We start from the raw sequence: 21,083 nt of genomic DNA on the forward strand, positions 1-21,083 counted from the left end.
TATGTCATGTGTGGATCTAAGGCAGTAATTCATTGGTGTTGGTCAGATGGTGTTGGTGAGAGGAATAAATATTATTTTTAGCACCCTCCTCTTGCAGTATTGCCAAGTCCGCGGTTTTCCCGCGGAAGTGGGCTACTTTAACACTCTTTCCGCGGGATGTTTTTCATGTCCGCGGGTTGAATCGACCCCAGGAACGTGATATTTAGCTCCTGGAATGCGACTTTTATCAGGGGGACAAAAAACGTGTATTTTACCCCACCGGAACGCGATTTTTTACCGGGAATCCCCACTGAAAAGCGATTGGACTAGTTTTGAGTAGCAATTGAGCGGGATTTGCTGAGGAAACCTGGCAACCCTGGACTGTTACGGTTCGGTGGCGTCCCATCATGGCGCGCTACACATCGTCTCAAAGCGTTATCTGTCGGTTCACTCAAGGATATAAAAACAGTCAGCGACTCAGCAAAGGCACATGTTGTGGATGCACTAACTTCTCGAATACAAATGTGATACACGATAGACAGAATCAGCGTTTCACAGTTGACTGCGGCGGTAAGAGAAAATTTGAGCATGCTTCAAATGCTTCATGACTTTTTCCATGTTGTTTCTCAAAACACAGTGAGCTGCTTATTTAGACAGCATTTCTGACCATCAAAACAGATGATTCACAACGTGCTCACCACTAGTTAGTCAGCACTCTAGGTTATTAGACGGACTCTAGGCTCGATTCAAATTCCACGTGATTGTGTATCAATAACAACAATAACAATGACATTATATAATAAAAATTTCCCTTGTCATGTGAATCAGGAGCAGTGAGTAGCGCAATCCTGAAGTACACTGTCAGTCATGATCAGCAGGTGGAGCTGATCTCTACAGAGGTTCCTGAATCACACAGGGGTAAAGGTGTAGCAGCTCACCTGGCAAAGGTGAAGTCACTCTTCAGCTTCCTCAGTTCTTCATGTTCTGCTGTTTCCTGTAACTCAGTAATGAACTTTTTTCTTCTTCAGGCTGCTCTGGATTTTGTTGTTGAAGAAAAGCTGACAGCGAGGATATCCTGTTGGTACATTAGAAAATATGTAGATGAAAACCCACATCTTGGATACAAGGCTTACTTTGAAGATAAATAAAGGCAGAATTAAACAATATCTTAACAAATGATTTTACATATGTCTTACCTCCTTTACAACCGGACTCCTTGTAGTCTTATGACAGGATGAACAGAGTAGATGTCAGAGCCTACGAGTACAAAAGAGAAACAATTAAATAATTTAGTGTGACGTGACAAACGGCCAAGCATGGTGACCCATACTTGGAATTTGTGCTTTGCATTTAACCCATCCAATGTGCACACACACACAGCAGTGAACACACACCTGGAGCAGTGGGCACCCATTTATGGGGTTCTGTGCCTTGCTCAAGGGCACCTCAGCCGTGGTATTGAGGGTGGAGAGAGCGCTACAATCACTCCCCCCACCTACAATCCCTGCCGGCCAGAGACTCAAACTCGCAACCTTTGGATTGCGAGTCCAGCTCTCTAACCATTAGGCCACGACTTCCCCAATAATACATTTTATTTATATAGCGCCTTTCCAGAGCTCAAGGACACTTTACAATAAACATCAGAAGTGTGAGAGTAACATCAAACAATAATACAGAAAGTAATTCGAAAATCGGACATATAGAGTAATATATAGATTACATAACATAATAAACAGAAATCAACTTAAGAAAGGTAGCATTCTGAAAACAAGTGAGTTTTAAGCAGCGATTTAAATTCAGACCGGTTATTGGCAAGACAATACATAATTAATGATTGAACATATGAATGAATGAATGACTAAATCCATGCAGTAATCCAGTTCTAACAATGCTGAAATATTAGACGGGTCAGATATTTTATTCTAAACTTGTCTGCCATCCAGACTTGTTAACTTCCCCCTCTATTAAAAAATATTGATTAATCTATCAAGTAACCATCTCAGTGCCTAGTAACTACTCTATTGTTTAGCAACACCCTAGCAACCACAGAGTCATGTTGTTACTACTGTATTTTTTTAATTTAAAAGGCCTACTGAATGTAATTCATGGGTGTTATTCAATGATTCCATGTGTCTTGAATATTAGGATAATTAAGTGAGATCAGATCACTCTGCTGGAAGTATTATTATTGAACTCACTGTTTTCATCATCTGAAGCACAACAAGATTATTGTGTTCCAAATCAATGCACTATATTTTGAAAAGCCATGAGTAAAATAGGACTTTTTTTTATATTTTAAAATGTAATTTCACAGTTTAAATTCACATTTTATTGCATGAATACATCACAAACATCACATGTCTCACATTGCTCTAATTCACTGGTCAATTTATCTGTCAGTTAAAAAAGTGATTTATTTTGATTTTTGCTTTTGAGATGAGTAAATACTGTGATTGTTATTGTTTGTCATTTGTAACTTTTATTATTGATTAATTTACACCTGTAGCAGGGACATAGCACGTAGCATGGATTCATATGTCATCACGTTCAGTGCGTCGCTGAATGAAGCTGAAGTCACGTGACTCAAAGAGAAACCGAAAGCGATCGCATCCAAAGACTAGATAACATGTAAAGGTAAGTTCGTTAAAACGTTTCATTGGGATGTAATATCAATAAGGACATTTCGCGTCTAAACAGACCGTTTGTTGAACTCAAAGACGTTAAAGATGCTTCTCGTTTATTCTGCTGATAAAGAGACGAGAGCAGCGCTGTTAGGACAGCTCCCGACTCTAGGCCTGTAAATTTGTGCTTTCTGTGCGAGTCTCCCCAATCCTAATCAAACACATCTAAAAGTTCAACACTGCGGTTAATTAGTTTTATATTAGACATACGTTTAACATTCGCGCTAATGGCCGTTATATTCTCCGTTTTTATCAAATAGGCCTTACGCCAAACCAGCTTGAAAATCATGGCCTACACAAACGGAAATGATACAGCATTCTTAAACTCAATCTCAAATTCACAATAAAACATTAGTTTGAATGTCCGATAGGCTCGTACTGTCCTTTCATCTGTTAACGGTGATTTCTGAAGACTTCAACAGGGGCTGGCTACAGACTTAAGGGACGAGTGGAGCTCCACTCAAGAGCTCTTGTTGATTTGGCAAAACATTTTTCTGGTAACAATTTTAATGTAGTATAACTGTGATATATACATGTGATGTAATCTAATGTATGTGAAATGCAATTAAGTATTTTCTTAAATTACTTTCTCTGTCTTCAACCTACAGTAGGGATGTCACAATACCAAAAATCTCGTAGTCGGTACCGATACCACTAACAGTACACGATACTCGATACCACAGGAAAAAATAACAATAATACTTAAATATTAACTCCTTTATTTAACATTACAAAAACACAACATTAGTGGCACTTGGCCAAATAACACACATGCACGCACGCACCTATACTCTGAATGCAAGCATTAGTTTAAATTCACTGACATACTGGCAGGCCGAAAATATTTTTTAAAAGCATTAATATAACGTACGGGTCCTTGAATTCCTTGAAAATGCTTGAATTTTAATGTAGTGTTTTTAAGGTTTGAAAAATGCTTGGATTTTGGAGAAAGTGCTTGAAAGTGCTTAAATGCAGTTGCATTGGTTTCATAATAATTCGTTTTCTTACTGAATAGTTCATCATTTTTTGCTGCTTCAGTCAGTGATGGCTTGAAAACAACAAATACAAATTATGGTTAAAACTAAATACTTGAGTAGCCTCCTGTAAAGTCTGTTTTCTTTTTTTTTCATGGAAGAGTCTGCGCTTTCGAGTCACATACAAGGTAAACAAAAATGCTCCTGCTCAGTAAAACTAAATCTTTTAAGACTGTTGCTATTAAAGTGAAATGTGAAAATGAATGAAAAGTGTTTATTGCGGCATACATTTAGATCCGTTCACAATGCAGATTTCTTTATGCACGTTTTTCCCCCAGCGTTGAGCATTATAACAAATCACACACGTTAGTGTTGAGCGCATGGATGCAATGGCCATTCAGAGGCGTTTAGATTAGTCACCAGTGAGGAAAAATCCACAAAACGCTACAGTTGTGTTCAGATCATGCGCTCACTGAATGTATTCTGCACTCTCTCCAACACTTTCATCATAAACAACGGTGCAGAAATGATGTAGCCTAAACAAGAAACTCATTTAGCTGTCTAGACGGTGAGATTCAGTGGTAGACTTGAAATCATCTGTTTCAGTGATGGGGAATGTTTGTTGCACGTTTCTGTATGTTTTAATCCCAAATTGAATAACAATTTTGTTTTTCATGCTACTAAAAATGGAATGTCATGAATCTGACGTGTCGTTTCCCCCACGCAAAAACTTAATCGTCATTAATCGTCATTGTCACTTCAAATTTAAGGACATAAAAAGACTTAAATGGTACAATAAAAGACTTTATTATAATTTCAAGATGTCTTGAAACTTGAGGACGGAAAGACAAGAATCATGATATGGCTTAATGTGATGATTAAACTTTGTAAGGGAATGATTTCATTGAATAAACAAACAAAACAAAGTCAAAACACGGCCTGGTGTGAAAATATCTCTGAAGGAAACCGCCTGCCCTGTTACATAAAACAATAATCAATCTTACCTGATGGCCACGATAGGCCATGCTTGTGAACAAAGAGATGAAAGGCTATGATAGGCCAGTTATATGATGGGAAGTATTTGTGAAGACTTAAGCCAAAGATATAGTAGAAAAACAATTAAAAACACCACCAGTGGCTAGTCAAGAGAAACGTACTATATTTTATGATGAAAGAAAGCAAAAATATAAGTAAGGAACAGGGAAGTGCAACAGCGATCGAGTACTCGGCTGTGAGAGCGACGATCGATCATGAAAACGATGATTGTGATTTTTTTATTTATTTTTTTTATTATTATTTTTTTTTTCTGATTGGTTATAGCAGCACTTTGGGCGGCACCCTAAACTCTGAGTTTAGCTTGCCACAGCCTGTGGTCCAAAGTATATACGTGAGAAGAGAGAGAAGCATGGCTACAAAGTCACGTAGTGATGTCTGGTTTAGCTACATACATATCTGATTAATCTAAGATAGGATCCGTTGGGATATTAAAGGGGTGGTTTACTGCGATTTCACTTTTTTTCGTTTTAAATAGTGTGTAATGTTGCTGTTGGTGCATGAACAGTATCTGCAAAGTTGAGGCGCTGAAAGTTCAACGTAAGCGGAGATATCGTCTTTTAAAAATCAGGAAGTTTAATGCCTACAAAAACGACTCATATGGGACTACAACGAGATACTTCCCGGGTTGCATACGTAAAAAACCCATCAAACCCCTCCCTCCAGAACATGCAAAAAAGGGGTCAAGGCCATGTTCTGCGGCTGTGTCGAAGAGGAAGAGTTATAGTGGAGAGTTGTAGCCATGCCGTCGAAACGGTGTTATTTTCACCCAGCTGTCAGGTCTTCTGTGTTCGGGCTTCCTACGGATGCTGTAGTTCGTCAACAATGGTTAAAATTTATGTTTGATTATGTTCCTGACAATTACAATCCTAATTTAGCTCTCTGTGCTGCGCATTTTACAGAAGACAGCTTCCAGAATCAAGAGAGTTCAGAGTTCAATGCCGGATTCACACAGAAACTATTACTAAAACATGGAGCAGTTACAACTTTAAAAACAGAGGCAGCAGTTGTTGGGCCACAACCTGTAAGTAAGATTTCATAATTTTAAATGTATTTGCATGTATAATTTCAGACGTAATATTTTAGTTTTATCAAGGTCGTAAACAAATGCCAACGCTGCTTTAGTAGCCAGTTAGTTAAATTATGTTTCGTGTGTCTTTGACAAACGCGTACAAACATTTTGGACCCGAATTTGTAATTATGTACTAATTTTGTAAATGTATTTTCCATGTATACTTTATGACGTAATTTTTTGATTTGATCAAGAACGTAAACACAAGCCAACGCTGTTTGGTTTTAGTAGCCAGTTAGTTCGAGGCTATTTTGTGTGTATAAGACAAACGTGTACAAACTTCAGAAAATGATATGTAATCACAACAGCAAACTTCATTCAGAAACGTTTTATAAGAGCCGTGCTTGCGGAAGTTCTGCTTGACTCTCTTCACCGCTTTCTGAGTCTGATTCTGGCTCAAACTGATACAGCAATATTGACACCATTATTTACATTTGACCGGAGCACATAACTGTCGCCCCTGAAGGTAATGGGCGTGAAGTTTCCGGACAATGTGCAGTACGCAGTTTAGCCAATCACAACACACCGATCACAACTAACCAATCTGAGCCCATTGCCTGTTTCTGAGGGAGTGGTTTCAGAGAAACAGGAAGTCAACCGGTCGTTCAAATGACAGAGGAGAAAGCGGCTTACAATAAAGGTGAAATATATGAAAAATAAGGCGTTTTTTAACAAACGAAACACGAAAACATGTTATATTGCACCCCATAAACACAATCAAGCAAAGAAAAAAAGCAGTAAACCACCCCTTTAACATTTATTAACATGCTGAATGCACTGCATATTACCAGTGTTCAGTTTTATGCTCAAATGCTTCAATTAAAATGGTTTTCGTACTTCGTATGACTTCAAAAATGCGCAGGCGATTTCAGGAGTCACTTGATGAAAATATGGCACAAATCTGCCATAAACATTAATGCCGTAAGCATTATAATGAAAACTTTATAGAATGTGAAATCTATAGTAAATTCGATCTGCTTTTCTTGCCCGTGTTTCAGCTTTTATAATGGAGGGAGAGCTCTCTCTCTCTCTCTCTCTCTCTCTCAATTCAATTCAATTCAATTCAAATTAGCTTTATTGCCATGACTGTGTAGCATCACAATGTTGCCAAAGCAATACATATGTTATACAGATAAATAAAATCATGAGGAAACACATATGTCCATATACATGTAGGTAAAAAAAAAAAAAATTATAATTAAAAAATAAATAAATGATTAAATGAATACAGAGAGCAGTTATAAATGGAAAGGGGGGATCAGCCTTTGTCCCTCATTTGATGGCAGGAGGACACATACTGCGCTGCCAGGTGGATACACTTTTCCTTTTCTCCCAGAATATAACAGAGTTTGTCTAAGTTGCTTTTATGGTTAAATTCAGGTGAAACTAGAGCTATTTGTTTGAAATAGGCATCTCTGATGTGTTTATATTTGCTGCACTCCGTGAGGAAGTGCAGCTCGTCCTCTACGAGTCCCTCAGTGCAGTGAGAACACAGTCGCAGCTCTCTGGCTCTCCAGCTCTGCTTGTGTCGGCCCGTCTCCACACACAGACTGTGCTCACTCAGACGATACTTCGTCAGCAGCTTTCTCTGACCATACTCTTTAATACTGCTCAGGTATGGCGCTAATTTATAATCAGATTTTATACTGTGGAAGTAAGTTAATTTCTTTACTTTTTGCTGCCAATCATGAATGTATTCTTCCTGGGTTATTTTTTCTGTTTCTTTAATTTGTGAATTCTTTAACTGAATTGTGGAATTGAGTTGATGTTTTTCCACTAAATAGTGAAAGTGGTCAGTCTCTGGGTGTTTCTGCCGATAAGTGAAAGCACTGTGGTGGCAGCTATCTGTCGGCGTCTGAAAGATGGATCCAGAACTTCGCTGCTCTCTTCTGGATCTCAGAGAGCAGAGGAATCTGCCCAGTTCTGCCCTGCAGCCGAGATTCGGGCGTTTCTGTGAATTCCCAGGATGCTTTTGCAGAATTCAAGGTGGAAAATTTCAACAGGGTTTTGTCCCATGATTCATAGTTTAATTTAAATTTGGGGCCCCAGATTTCACAGCCATAGAGGAGAATGGGTTTGATGATGCTATCGAAGATTTTCAGCCACAGTTTAATGGGTGGGTTGAATTTGAACAGGGGTCGTCTTATACTGTAAAAGCCCTGCGTGCCTTATCCGTCAGATCTTTGATTGCAGTATTGAGCTGTCCAGAGACTGAGATCGTCAGACCCAAATAATTATAACAGGTGACGTGATTAAGAATTGTTCCTCCAATTGTGAACTCATATTTTTTGTCAGCAAGACGAGGCTTTTTCTGAAAGATCATGATTTTTGACTTCTCCATGTTTATCGGTAAGGCCCAATCGTTACTGTACTTTTCCAGAATGGAGAGGCTTTGGTGCAGCCCCTCTTCATGAGGAGACAAGAGCAGAAGATCGTCTGCATACAGGAGGCATTTGATTTCTCTGCCCTCGAGGGTCAGACCAGGACCAGAGGACTTATCAAGTGCTGATGCCAGTTTGTTAATATAGATATTAAATAGAGTCGGGCTGAGGCTGCAGCCTTGACGGACTCCTTTCGTCTGACTGAAATTATCGGTTTGTTTGTCGTTGATTTTGACTCAGCATTTGTTCCCGTTGTATATGTCCTTCCTCCTGTTCCACTCTGGATAAGTTTTAGGAAAAGTCCATCGTGTCACACCGAATCGAAGGCTTTTTGGAAATCAATGAAGCAACCAAATATTTTTCCTTGTTTTGTCTGCGTAACGTGTTTTTGTATGAGAGTGTGGAGTGTGTAAATGTGATCTGATGTTCTTTGTTTAGGCATAAATCCAATTTGACAGTTGTTTATAATTTTGTGTTCTTGAATGAACTGAACTAATCTGTCATTAATAATCGAGCAGAATAGTTTTCTGAGGTTGCTGCTGACTGTGATGCCTCTATAATTGTTTGGGTCATACTTCTCACCTTGTTTAAATATTGAGTTATTAGATTTTCTTTCCAGATTTCAGGAAAGTGTCCTGATTTTAGTAAGAGACTGAATAATTTCAGAATAGCATCTTTCAGTTTGGAGCCGCTGTGTTTCAGCATCTCATTAGATATTCCATCCAAGCCACAGGATTTTTTATTTTTTAGGGATTTCATTTTGTCTATTAGTTCATTTAATGCTATGGGTTTGTCTAGATGGTTTAGCTGCTCTTTAATGGTGAATTCTAGGTCGTGTAGTTCAGAGGTCAGATGTTTTTGGGTAAGGGTCGGTTCATTTTGTGAATAGAGTTTTCCGAAATGTTCAGTCCAGATGTTTGGGTCGTGGATGGGAATGTGTTTAGCTTCTCTGGATTTATCTAAATTATTCCATAATTCCCAAAAAGAATTTTGATGGACTGCCTCCTCAATCTTGTTGAGCTTTATTTTCATGTGATCAGCTTTTTTCTGTATTAGCAGTGACTTTTAAGGGTTTGTTGATATGTGGCTTGTGTTTGTAGGTTTGCAGGGTCTCTGTGTTTTTTTTATTTGATAGTGATCGTAATTCTTTTCTTAGTTTTTGGCATTCTTTATCAAACCAACCAGCTTTAGCAATTTCCTTTTTACATCTGTAATGTTTTCTTTTTCTCAGGGCTTTTCTGACCACTGTAGAGAAAATTGTAGTTAATTGTTCTGTTGCTAAATTGATAATTTTCTTCTCTTCACCAAATGAAGTCAGTAGAAATGAGTCTATCATGTTCTTCACATGAGTGCTGTGGAGCTCGGCTTCGTACTGGGCAGGACTGTCTTTACTCCATATAAATTTGGAGGGGAGGGGGTACAGTTTGACCTTCTGCTCTGAAGATGGCAGAGGATTCACTGACTGGTTGAGACTGAGGACTATGTGACTGTGGTCTGAAAACGGTAGCTGTGGCATCACTGTGAAATAGTTGATTTTACTTTGGTCTAGATCCGTAATGGTGTAATCTACTGTGCTGCTGCCCAGATAGGAGACAGGCCCTAGACCCAGGCTTTTGCAGAGCTGCAGGACCTGTTTTCCATGTCTGTTTACTGTGTTGTCATAATTCTGTCGTGCTTTAGTAAAATGTTTTTGTTGGTACGTATGTGAACTGTTAATATATTTATCTCCATCTGAACTAATGTAGTCCGCTTCTCTCCCTGTTCTAGCGTTCAGATCCCCCATTAACAGCACTGGGCCTAGAGACTGAAAGTATATGATCTCTGACTGTAGAGTTGAGAAGATGTCTTCATTATAATAAGGCGACTCACGTGGGGGGATATATGTGGCACATAGGTACAGGTCCTCATCTAAACACAAAATCTCTTTTTTAAGTTTTATCCAAATATGTGTTTTTCCTTTTTTCACAGACTGAATATACTGCCACAGATTGTTTTTGAACCAAACTATGATTCCTCCTGAATCTCTTCCGTTTTTAACATTAGGCTGTTTGATTGATGGTATACGTAGCTCTCTGTAGTTTGGAGGGGTGTAGGATTTGGAGTCTTAAACGACTCCACGTCTTAAGTAATATAATTATATCTGAACCAGTGGCGGCTGCTGGTCTTTCAAAGAGGGGAAGCTCATTTTCGGCCTACATCATAAAAAATTGTCCATTTATTTATACGTAAATCCTGCCCTACGTTCCTTTTCAAGAAAATGCTCTATGACCCTTTCGTACCAACTAGGCGTCTTTTCCAGTGACGCTAGCCTAGCCTACTGTATGAATGAATGAATGAACAAACAATCTAAAAAAAAAGATATTAAACTCGACAGAGGAAATGTGAGAATTAGGTTAAACTGAAACAAAGAATGTGGTGTATAATAGGGTTGTCACGATACCATAAAAATGTCTTACAATACTATACCAGCTTAATTTATAATTCAGTTCTACAAAATGAATCAAAATTTAATAAATAAATAGATGTAAGTGAAAACAGACAATATTATTCTCTGAATACTTAATGTGAATGAATGACTGGCTATTGTTATCCATGAAATGATCTAAACAAAACTCATCTTAGCACTGAATAATGCACAGAAGCTGCATGAAGTGACATTTAGATGTGGCATTTATTCATTTAGACCGTATTTATAATTTCATAAATAATGTTATGAGATTAATGTTTTAAATACTAAATTCTGAATATAGAAATATGTTGGAAAATAATGTAATATGCCTACTTTTAGACGGGAAACTTAAAAACGGCCAGCAGGTGGCAGACGTTCGTGATTGAATCACTGAGTCATTCAAATGATTCTTTCAAAACGGCTGAATCCTTCAGGAGCGAATCAAATGACTGTTTTTATGAATGGCTCAGTGAATCAGTGATTCGCCCAAATCGACGCGGATTTGGATCAAACACAGAAACGAAACAAAAACAGCACTCTTGCTCGTGTCGTATTGCCTAAGTGTCAGGAGCATTTTTTGCTCGCATATCTTGAAATTTCCGAGTTAGCAGCATGTATATTAAAACATAACATTATAAATAAATAAAAAAATATATATAATGATTGATAAGAACCAAGTGCAAAGTCGCGATGGGACTGAGCTCGAATAGCTTTAGCGTCAGCGACTTTTTATTGTACACAATCGCTGTCAATCAAAAGGAGATACAGACCCTCCAATCATCACGCAGAAGCCCGGAGTCCAGGCCAGCCCACTCCTCCATTCACCCCCAGAGACGCTGAGCGTCCGGGGGCGGGACATAATCGCAGCATTTATCCAATGACCGTCTAGTTTGGAAGCGCTGAAAAAAACTGTTCAAAGCAGCCCCATTGAAGTCAATGGACGGACGCTCAGCTTCAACAGAGAAATACACTGAAGCTCCGGGAATGTATGAGAAGGAAATCGAGTCAGCGACCTGCTGTATGTAGCTGATTCTGAACGAACTCATCTTCGAGATGAACGTGTTCTAACGCATTTTTAGTCAATAAAATGTTAACACAATAGTACATATTTTACCATTAATTTTTTTGACATTATAGGGGAAGCTGAGCTTGCAGTCTTAAAGAAATCCCCACTGATCTGAACTATATACAATATTAACAAAATCAGAGTTAGTAATTTTCTCCCCAAAAGCTGAAGAGAACATCCCTTGAATATTGTAATGTGATTTTAAACGATGACTTTGAGTATTATTGTAATTACCAGAATAATGTATGAGTTCATGACACAATCATGTAAATATATAGATGAGTCAATTAAAAAGGTAATATAGAGAATATAGAGAAATACAGTGAGTGGATCCATTTTACAAATGTTACAAAAATAAACAATTAAATAAGCAAAACAAATAAGTTAATAAATAAACAAATAACAAGTCATTAAGAAATAATGATCATTCTTGACTATAGACCCATCGTGTGCTTAAGTTAATAGATTATCACATATAATTTTCAGCATGTTTTTTATCTGGATGAGGTCAGTGGAGTCTGATCTACAGCGGCGTAGCTGCCGGGAAGCTGCCCAGCTCTCTCCTCACGGTCCGGATGTGTCTTCTGAGGGCTGTTCAGGGTCGATGCCTTGATGGTTTTTGCAAACAGTCTCGTGCTCTCTCGGTGGATGTGGATATGGTCGTAGAGATGCTGATGTGTGATTTGCTGATGCTTGGCTATGTGAACATTCGGTATTGGTGCACAGATGTTAGCCATCTCTGTGTTAATGGCGTTGATGATCCTTTGTGGCATGTCTCTGCGAGGTAGAAGTCTCTCTCTCTCCCTCTCTCTCTCTCACTCTCTCGCTATAGCACGTAACTTAAAGTTTACTGGCATTTGCATCCTTTTGTGCAGATACAAGTTGTAATGTTACATCTATGTTATGTATCTAAGTTATCTGATTAATATCATAGGAAGTGTCATAGAACGGGCTTCAGTTTATTGGCATAAAGTCAGCTTCATTTCAGGCAGCTATTCCTTTTTAGATGCAAAATTGCTGCAACATAATCATAATCTAAAAGTGTTCTAATCATGTGTTCATGTTTTCATAGACATGTTTTCATGTCATATTTAGATTTTTAACATTCATTTTCACAACAGTCTTCAAATATTTTCATTATCTTTATTATGCCCATGCCCCACCCCTCACACATGCACATTGTACTTAAAACGAGTAGGATTCATTTTTTCTGCATCTCATACAATGCCTTCGTTGCTAATTCCAAAACGTCATTTTAAACCTAGTAACGGAGGCTTGAGCCGTTGATAACAGACTGCAGTTAATATCTTAGTTATTAGAGAGAGAGATTACCTCTGTGAGTCTGTGCATCTCTTAAAAGTGTTCGGCAGCAGTGTCTCTACTATTAGTGAAATTTAAGTTCATTTTCTTCATGAACAGCACCATTGTTACCTCGCTTGTGAGAAGTCATGTAGTTTTTAAGTTGACGTTACTGATAAATTCGTCAGAGTAGCGCTAACAACATGTGTTAACGTGTGTGCAAAAAATGTATGCGAGTCTGTGAGGGAGGGAGAGCGGGAGAGAGAGTATGTGCTGTCCGTACATAATAAAATGTAATTTTGTGGCAAAAACATGAAAATGATCTGTCGTTTTTTTAGCTACAGCACTGTTTTGCGTTTCTGAGCAACATGAAGATGTTGTTTCGTTCCTGAATGAATCGACCATTAAATGATTCGGTTCAGTCGCAATGACTCACTTGTTAACAGTGACTTGCTGCCACCTGCTGGCGGTTTTAATTTCACATTCAAAGTATCTTTTCATTTTAAAATAATTTCAAATATCAGTATTCAATGTTTTATGTTTAAAATATCAAAACATTATGCATTTGTAACTGCAGGTTAAAGCACTCCATGTCCCTCTGAGCTGCATTAAACGGTGTGTAAATGCATCTAAATGCCACTTCAGATGCAACTTCTGCAGAGATTAATTTTGTTGATACTGGTTTCATTTGTTTGGTAACAGCCTAAATGTCTTATTATGCTAATTGACTGATTAAATATAACAATTTGATTCAAAAGATGCACACTTTTAGGGAAAAATGGCTTTATTAAAAGTAAAATTGCCCATAAAAGGAATATGAAAAATATGACCACACAGAATATGAAAAATATCAAAAACTGCAGCTGTCCATGGTAGTCAGATATCAGCACAATAACACACTCGGCAAAATATCGTCTAATTATCGTTATTGAAAAAATCCCCCCAAAAAATCGAGATATAATTTTTTTTCCAATATCGCACACCCCTACTGGACACTTGTGGGGCGCTGGAGAGTTCTAGGCACTGTATGATGATACATGCCTGCCGAAGTCATAAGCTACGTTAAATAAAATGTCCTGCTCATTTTATGACTTTAGCACTTTAGCACTTTATGAAAATATAAAATATTTGTTGGAGAATGCTGAACACGTTTTGCAATTAATATTGATAGAACATAATGACTGAAGGAACAAAGACAAACATATGATGATTAGACAACTGATGCTTAACAGTATGCTAGACATCGGATCATTTTACAAGAAATTATAATGCAAACAACAGTCTTTAACAGCATAAAATATTATATTGGTCTATAATTAATTCTCATGAAATTAAGCCATATCAGATAACAATGGGCAATTGTTTCAAACACTGGATGTGAATGAGTAAAAACACGTCATTAAATATTCTCTTTTATTGGAAAACGGGTTTTACATCATTTTTACATCATAGTAGGATGTTCAAACAACTGCAAATGTTTACTGTGTGATTAGTTTGTTGCATAATATTAATAAAATAGCTGGAATCGTTAAAGGGACCCCCTTTACGCAATCGATCACAGAAGGTAAATTTAAATTAAATGTCAGTAATTTTATGAACCATGAAATCCCGGGCTAAAGTTTCAAGCTAGTTTCCCTGACTGAGTAGGAACGTCAGCAGCAACGACTGCAAAAATGAAACAGTGAGTGCAGTGCTTATATAGTGACGTGCCATTAGAGCCTTTCTAACAGAGCTTACGCTTAACTTCATTTTTCTGTTTCCACATACAGGCCTGAAATCAAGTTTATTTTCTAGGAAGAAGAGGAGCAGAAGAGCAGCATGTAAAATGAGTGTGTGTGAGGAGAGAAAGCAGGGGGCTCCTGTTGACACTCCAGCATCTCCAGGATTCAGCTGTGTGTCTGTGAAGAGTAACAGATCCATGTTTGAGCCCCCTCATCTCAGTGATGTTGATGCTCAGAGCAACATCTCCAGGATTCAGCTGTGTGTCTATGAAGAGTAACAGATCCATGTTTGAGCCCCTTATCTCAGTGATGTTGATGCTCAGAGAGCAACATCTCCAGGATTCAACTGTGTGTCTGTGAAGAGTAACAGATCCATGTTTGAGCCCCTTATCTCAGTTATGTTGATGCTCAGAGAGCAACATCTCCAGGATTCAGCTGTGTGTCTGTGAAGAGTAACAGATCCATGTTTGAGCCCCCTCATCTCAGTGATGTTGATGCTCAGAGAGCAACATCTCCAGGATTCAGCTGTGTGTCTATGAAGAGTAACAGATCCATGTTTGAGCCCCTTATCTCAGTGATGTTGATGCTCAGAGAGCAACATCTCCAGGATTCAGCTGTGTGTCTGTGAAGAGTAACAGATCCATGTTTGAGCCCCTTATCTCAGTTATGTTGATGCTCAGAGAGCAACATCTCCAGGATTCAGCTGTGTGTCTGTGAAGAGTAACAGATCCATGTTTGAGCCCCTCATCTCAGTGATGTTGATGCTCAGAGAGCAACATCTCCAGGATTCAGCTGTGTGTCTGTGAAGAGTAACAGATCCATGTTTGAGCCCCTCATCTCAGTGATGTTGATGCTCAGAGAGCAACATCTCCAGGATTCAGCTGTGTGTCTGTGAAGAGTAACAGATCCATGCTTGAGCCCCCTCATCTCAGTGATGTTGATGCTCAGAGAGCAACATCTCCAGGATTCAGCTGTGTGTCTGTGAAGAGTAACAGATCCATGTTTGAGCCCCTCATCTCAGTGATGTTGATGCTCAGAGAGCAACATCTCCAGGATTCAACTGTGTGTCTATGAAGAGTAACAGATCCATGTTTGAGCCCCTTATCTCAGTGATGTTGATGCTCAGAGAGCAACATCTCCAGGATTCAGCTGTGTGTCTGTGAAGAGTAACAGATCCATGTTTGAGCCCCTTATCTCAGTTATGTTGATGCTCAGAGAGCAACATCTCCAGGATTCAACTGTGTGTCTGTGAAGAGTAACAGATCCATGTTTGAGCCCCTCATCTCAGTGATGTTGATGCTCAGAGAGCAACATCTCCAGGATTCAGCTGTGTGTCTATGAAGAGTAACAGATCCATGTTTGAGCCCCTTATCTCAGTGATGTTGATGCTCAGAGAGCAACATCTCAGGATTCAGCTGTGTGTCTGTGAAGAGTAACAGATCCATGTTTGAGCCCCTTATCTCAGTTATGTTGATGCTCAGAGCAACATCTCCAGGATTCAGCTGTGTGTCTGTGAAGAGTAACAGATCCATGTTTGAGCCCCCTCATCTCAGTGATGTTGATGCTCAGAGAGCAACATCTCCAGGATTCAGCTGTGTGTCTATGAAGAGTAACAGATCCATGTTTGAGCCCCTTATCTCAGTGATGTTGATGCTCAGAGCAACATCTCCAGGATTCAGCTGTGTGTCTGTGAAGAGTAACAGATCCATGTTTGAGCCCCTTATCTCAGTGATGTTGATGCTCAGAGAGCAACATCTCAGGATTCAGCTGTGTGTCTATGAAGAGTAACAACTCCATGTTTGAGCCCCCTTATCTCAGTGATGTTGATGCTCAGAGAGCAACATCTCCAGGATTCAGCTGTGTGTCTGTGAAGAGTAACAGATCCATGTTTGAGCCCCCTCATCTCAGTGATGGACCTGCTGTTGCCTTTGACCCTGAGTGAGTATCATGAGAATGGATGTGATTTTCTTTTTTTTTTTTTCTTCTTTTTTTTCTTAAATGATGATTTACTTACTGAGGTTCTTCTCCTTTAATATTTTAATAATAATAATAAAGATTCCTCATTAGAGTCATTTAACTAGTTAAATACCTAGTTACCTAAATACCTGACCTACTTGCATGATCACTGAAATGAAAACCATGCTAAGAAATTTATCAGTGGCGTAGCAAATCAACCCCAGGCCCATATGCAAACATATTTGTATGGGCCCCCCCAAATGTTATAGGTTAATGTGGCCTCCAATGCTCTTTATTGTTGTCTTTTCTGCAGGTAAATAAAACAGCTGTGTATAAATGCTTAGTTGCTTTCAAGTCTATTCATTATTTGTAGTGAGCCAGCCACCCAATAATCGCAATAAATGTGTTTTGTTACTTTTAATATAACACAAATCTTAGCCTTTAAATTGTCAATTTCATTATGAAATACAAACAATAAATGTGTTTTTCCACTCTTTAATGTGGCGTGAGATCATTGTATTCACCTGAAAAAATCATAACAACTTAATAAAACGGATGTCTCGTAATCGATCAATCAGTGTTTAAAAAATCGTCAATAAAACAGCTTGTGAATAGTTAAAAGCAATCATAGCATAACATTTACCTCAGAAATGGCAACAATATAATTTTGATAATGTTGTTTTATTTTCATAATCAGTCAGTTAGCCACAGAGGTTTTTATTTTATTTTTTTTTTTTTTTGAGTAGGTGGAATTTTCAGATTAATTAACTTTATTCACTCAATATAACACAACTCTTAATTTTGACTTTATTCCAAAAATATTATGGCACTAAAATGCCACCATATATACTAAATTACTTGCAAACACACGGCCCAAACACACAGTGGTCCAAATCGCCAAAACACAGAAATAAAGAAAAAATGGCTCACTTATTTTAGTTTTATTTAATTTAATTCTCTGGGCCTTTCTTTTGGCAAATTCATCCACAATGTCTGTGGTGTAAAATTTAAGGCTTCATGTATCTTCTCAATGGAAAGAATGGTGACTTTCGATAGTCTTTTGATAAAAGATAATTAAAATGATAGAAAGAATTAAAACGGTGCAAGTGTCGCTAAAGCTATAGATGTGATACAGTTGTGATACAGGGCAAATTCCAAACAGAAGTGAGCATCCCTATGCCCTACTCCCTTCGAAGGGCAGTGTCTTTTTAGGGTGTAGGGCATTACTGTCTGGAATAAGCGATTGGAATCCCCTTGGTGAAGGGAATGACTGACCAGATGTTACCTTGACATCGCAGTGCATGTGTGCAGCATTCAGTAATTCATCAGTTGTTGCAAATAAATATTTCTTCTTCTTATTATTTTATTCAAATATTGTCTAATTGTGTCTTATTTACCATTAAACTTTTTCAAACTAAACTTTCTTAACCCTTAAAACGTTCTATTACTGATAAATATATTTTGTATTACATTAAAATAGACAAATTTAATTAGCCTATTCTACTTGCGTTTGTATGTGAAGTCGAAAATCAACACCAACTTTGCTTTAAAACACATCACAAGATCTCCTACCTGAAGATCACATGATCACAAACGGAAATCACTTCCGTGAAGTGACCATTGCATGTTCCCTTTGCTAACAGACGTCTGGAAGGGCCCTTCGTGAAGGGAATCAGTTGTTCACTTTTGTTTGGAACGTCCCTACAAATGGAGTCCCCTTCCGGCGGCACGCACCTACTTCAGGGGGGCAAAAAAGTCGTTTGGAAAAGTCGTCTTTTTATCTTGCTAGCTACCAACTTGTTACGTGTTAGTTCTGTTTAGTTCTGCTTTGGTTCAGTCTTCCCATTTCAGTATGCCTGCTTGTTTTCCCTTGTTAGTTTCTATGGTTTTTTGATTACTTGGCTCCACACATGTTCGATTTCTCCTTGAGGTCCTAGGTGATCAACCCCAGGCGGTGGAGACACCATCACTTTGGCAAGAGCACCCTCTACGAGGCGCGCCTATGGTTATGTTCACACTGTCAGTTTTTGGGATTGACAACCGCATTTACTTACAGGTGTGAGTCTTGAAATGTCTCGTTCACACAGCAGCTTACAGTTGTGTTTGGAATACTGTCTGTATGAACGTGCAACAGGAGTCAAGCCTGTATTCCTCACCAGTAACCATAGCGACACTGACCAAAGTAAAATCAAAGAAATACTGAAAGTTTGATCACTTCTGACATGACAAGAGTCCAATCTAGTCGCGAGTTCTTTCATCAAATCTTCATTAAGCCACAGCAGCTTTTAAATTTGGGTGGAGAGCAGAGTATTTGAATCCCACACAGAACAAAAAACTAAGGGGAGCGGCTCCGGTGGAAAACTGACTGGATCTAAAACTTTCAGATGAAACTCAGCTCATTTCTCCGTCACTGTAGGTTACCGAAAACACGTAACACACGGTAGACGCGCGTTTGTGTGGCAGAGCGGCTCTCTCTTACTGTGTGATGTGACGGACAACTAGTTGTCCAGTCCTGTTCCGTTCACACAGAGCATGTGTTCCGAGAATGCCTGAAAATTTACAGGTGTGAGTTTGGTTACAGAATGCGGTTGTCAAATAACCAAACTTTGTGTGAACTTAACGTCTTAAGGACTCAAATACAGGACTGACAACCGTATTCTTCTGCTGTGTGAACGTGGCCTATACCTTGAAGTGGAACCTGTTCGTTGAATGGTGCTCTTCTCACTGGGAAGACCCTGGAGATGCCCGATCAGAGCTGTGCTTTCCTTCCTCAAGGAGGAGTTGGAGCAAAGGCTGTCTCCCTGAAAGTGTATGTTGCCGCAATTGCCGCACATCACGATCCTGTAGACGGTGAGTCTTTGGGGAAGCACGAGCTGTTCATCAGGTTCCTGAGGGGCGCGAAGAGACTAAATCCTCCTTGCCCTAACCCAGTACCCTCTTGGGAGCTCCCTCTGGTGCTTACGGCATTGCAGAGGGCTCCCTTTGAGCCGTTGCAGTCTGCAGAGCTGAGAACTCTGTCGATAAGTACAGTGCTCTTTAAGGGATAGTTCACCCAAAAATGAAAATTTGATGTTTATCTGCTTACCCCCAGGGCATCCAAGATGTAGGTGACTGTTTCTTCAGTAGAACACAATCGAAGATTTTTAACTCAAACCGTTGCAGTCTGTCAGTCATATAACGGCGGTCAGTGGGTTCCAAAGCTTTGAGAGTTAAAAAAAAAACATGAACATGTTTTTTTGTTTTTTTACTCTCAAACCCAGGTGAAAAACAAGTGCACTTCCATAATGTACTTAAAGTGCTCTATTTTCGCGCACTAATTTTGTACTTAATATACTAAAAATGATCCTTTTAGTACTTCTTAAGGTCAACTTAAGATCAGCTAAGTGTACTCAACTGTGCTATTTTGAGACACCATGAATATGAACTAAAATGCACTTTTAACATACTATCTTTGTATTTAAAAAATGTATTTAGCTACCACTTGTAGTACACTTGAGAGTACTAGTGTATGAAAGATGGGTTCAAGTGTACTACAAGTGGTAGCTAAATACATTTTTTAAATACAAAGATAGTATGTTAAAAGTGCATTTTAGTTCATATTCATGGTGTCTCAAAATAGCACAGTTGAGTACACTTAGCTGATCTAAAGTTGACCTTAAGAAGTACTAAAAGGATCATTTTTAGTATATTAAGTACAAAATTAGTGCGCGAAAATAGAGCACTTTAAGTATATTATGGAAGTGTACTTGTTTTTCACCTGGGAAGCTCCGCCACGTCCGGCTGCCGAGGGTGACAGAGGAACTCCACAGGGTTCGCCTTGTGGGGGAACTGAACTGAAGAGCTGAATAAGTGTATGTATCCGGTCCGTAGAGGGGAATGGCGCAGCAAGCGAGACACCGAGGAGTCTCTCTGATTCACTGGCTACTTGAGGGCGAGTACACGAGAGAGAACGAGAGTTACATACGTAACCGAGATGTTCTCTGTCCAGTATTATGTTTGTATGGTTGTTGTTTTCCCCCTGTGTTTTGTCCTTGGATTTATTAGAGAACTCTTTAATCCTTCGTTGTGTGCTTTATATACAGCAACGCATTATACAGCCTCACACAAGTGATTTTTATTTTTTAATTATTAATTATTATTTTATTTGGCCGTGGCAATGCAGTGTTTGCACGTACAGTAGTTTAAAAAAAAAAAATTACGCAGTTTTACAGCAGCAGTATAACAAATGCACACAAGAAATTATGTAAATTATATATGGCCATGAATTCATAACCTCATTTTAATTAAAAGGTCCCCCTCGGCGGGCCCCCAGTCAGCCTGGGCCCATATGCATGTGCATACCCAGACGCTACGCCCCTGCTTCAGCTAAAGTGGAAACAACAATAAGGTATGAGATCAGCTAAATAAAATAATAATAATATTAAAAAGATATGAAACCACTCCCTATTGTAA

The 21,083-nt window shown here is 38.8% G+C and overlaps 1 protein-coding gene and 1 pseudogene across 2 annotated transcripts; both read left to right on the forward strand.

Annotated features, from left to right (window-relative positions):
• Positions 1–122: 122 nt before the first annotated feature.
• im:6904045 (protein NATD1) lies at positions 123–15,723 on the forward strand. Of its 2 annotated transcripts, none has more exons than XM_058769646.1 (4): positions 123–549; positions 808–926; positions 1,008–2,613; positions 14,724–15,723. In XM_058769646.1, the coding sequence occupies exons 1-3, from the start codon at positions 387–389 to the stop codon at positions 1,125–1,127; spliced, it is 402 nt and encodes a 133-aa protein (XP_058625629.1). In that variant the 5' UTR covers positions 123–386; the 3' UTR covers positions 1,128–2,613; positions 14,724–15,723. The 2 variants fall into 2 exon arrangements, with proteins under 2 accessions (XP_058625629.1, XP_058625630.1); XM_058769647.1 differs by lacking the exon at positions 14,724–15,723 and adding an exon at positions 5,590–5,711.
• Positions 15,724–16,441: 718 nt separating this feature from the next.
• Positions 16,442–21,083, forward strand: part of LOC131536622 (NACHT, LRR and PYD domains-containing protein 12-like) — a 43,113-nt pseudogene continuing 38,471 nt past the window's right edge.

The sequence above is a fragment of the Onychostoma macrolepis genome, chromosome 03 (assembly GCF_012432095.1).
Source record: "Onychostoma macrolepis isolate SWU-2019 chromosome 03, ASM1243209v1, whole genome shotgun sequence".
Lineage (NCBI taxonomy): Eukaryota > Metazoa > Chordata > Actinopteri > Cypriniformes > Cyprinidae > Onychostoma > Onychostoma macrolepis.

Coding starts and splice junctions, on each gene's coding strand:
- im:6904045 (XM_058769646.1), top strand. CDS start 387: ATGGCGCGCTACACATCGTCTCAAAGCGTTATCTGTCGGTTCACTCAA. Junction 550..807: donor TTTCACAGTTGACTGCGGCG/GTAAGAGAAAAT, acceptor CATGTGAATCAG/GAGCAGTGAGTAGCGCAATC. Junction 927..1,007: donor TAGCAGCTCACCTGGCAAAG/GTGAAGTCACTC, acceptor TTTCTTCTTCAG/GCTGCTCTGGATTTTGTTGT.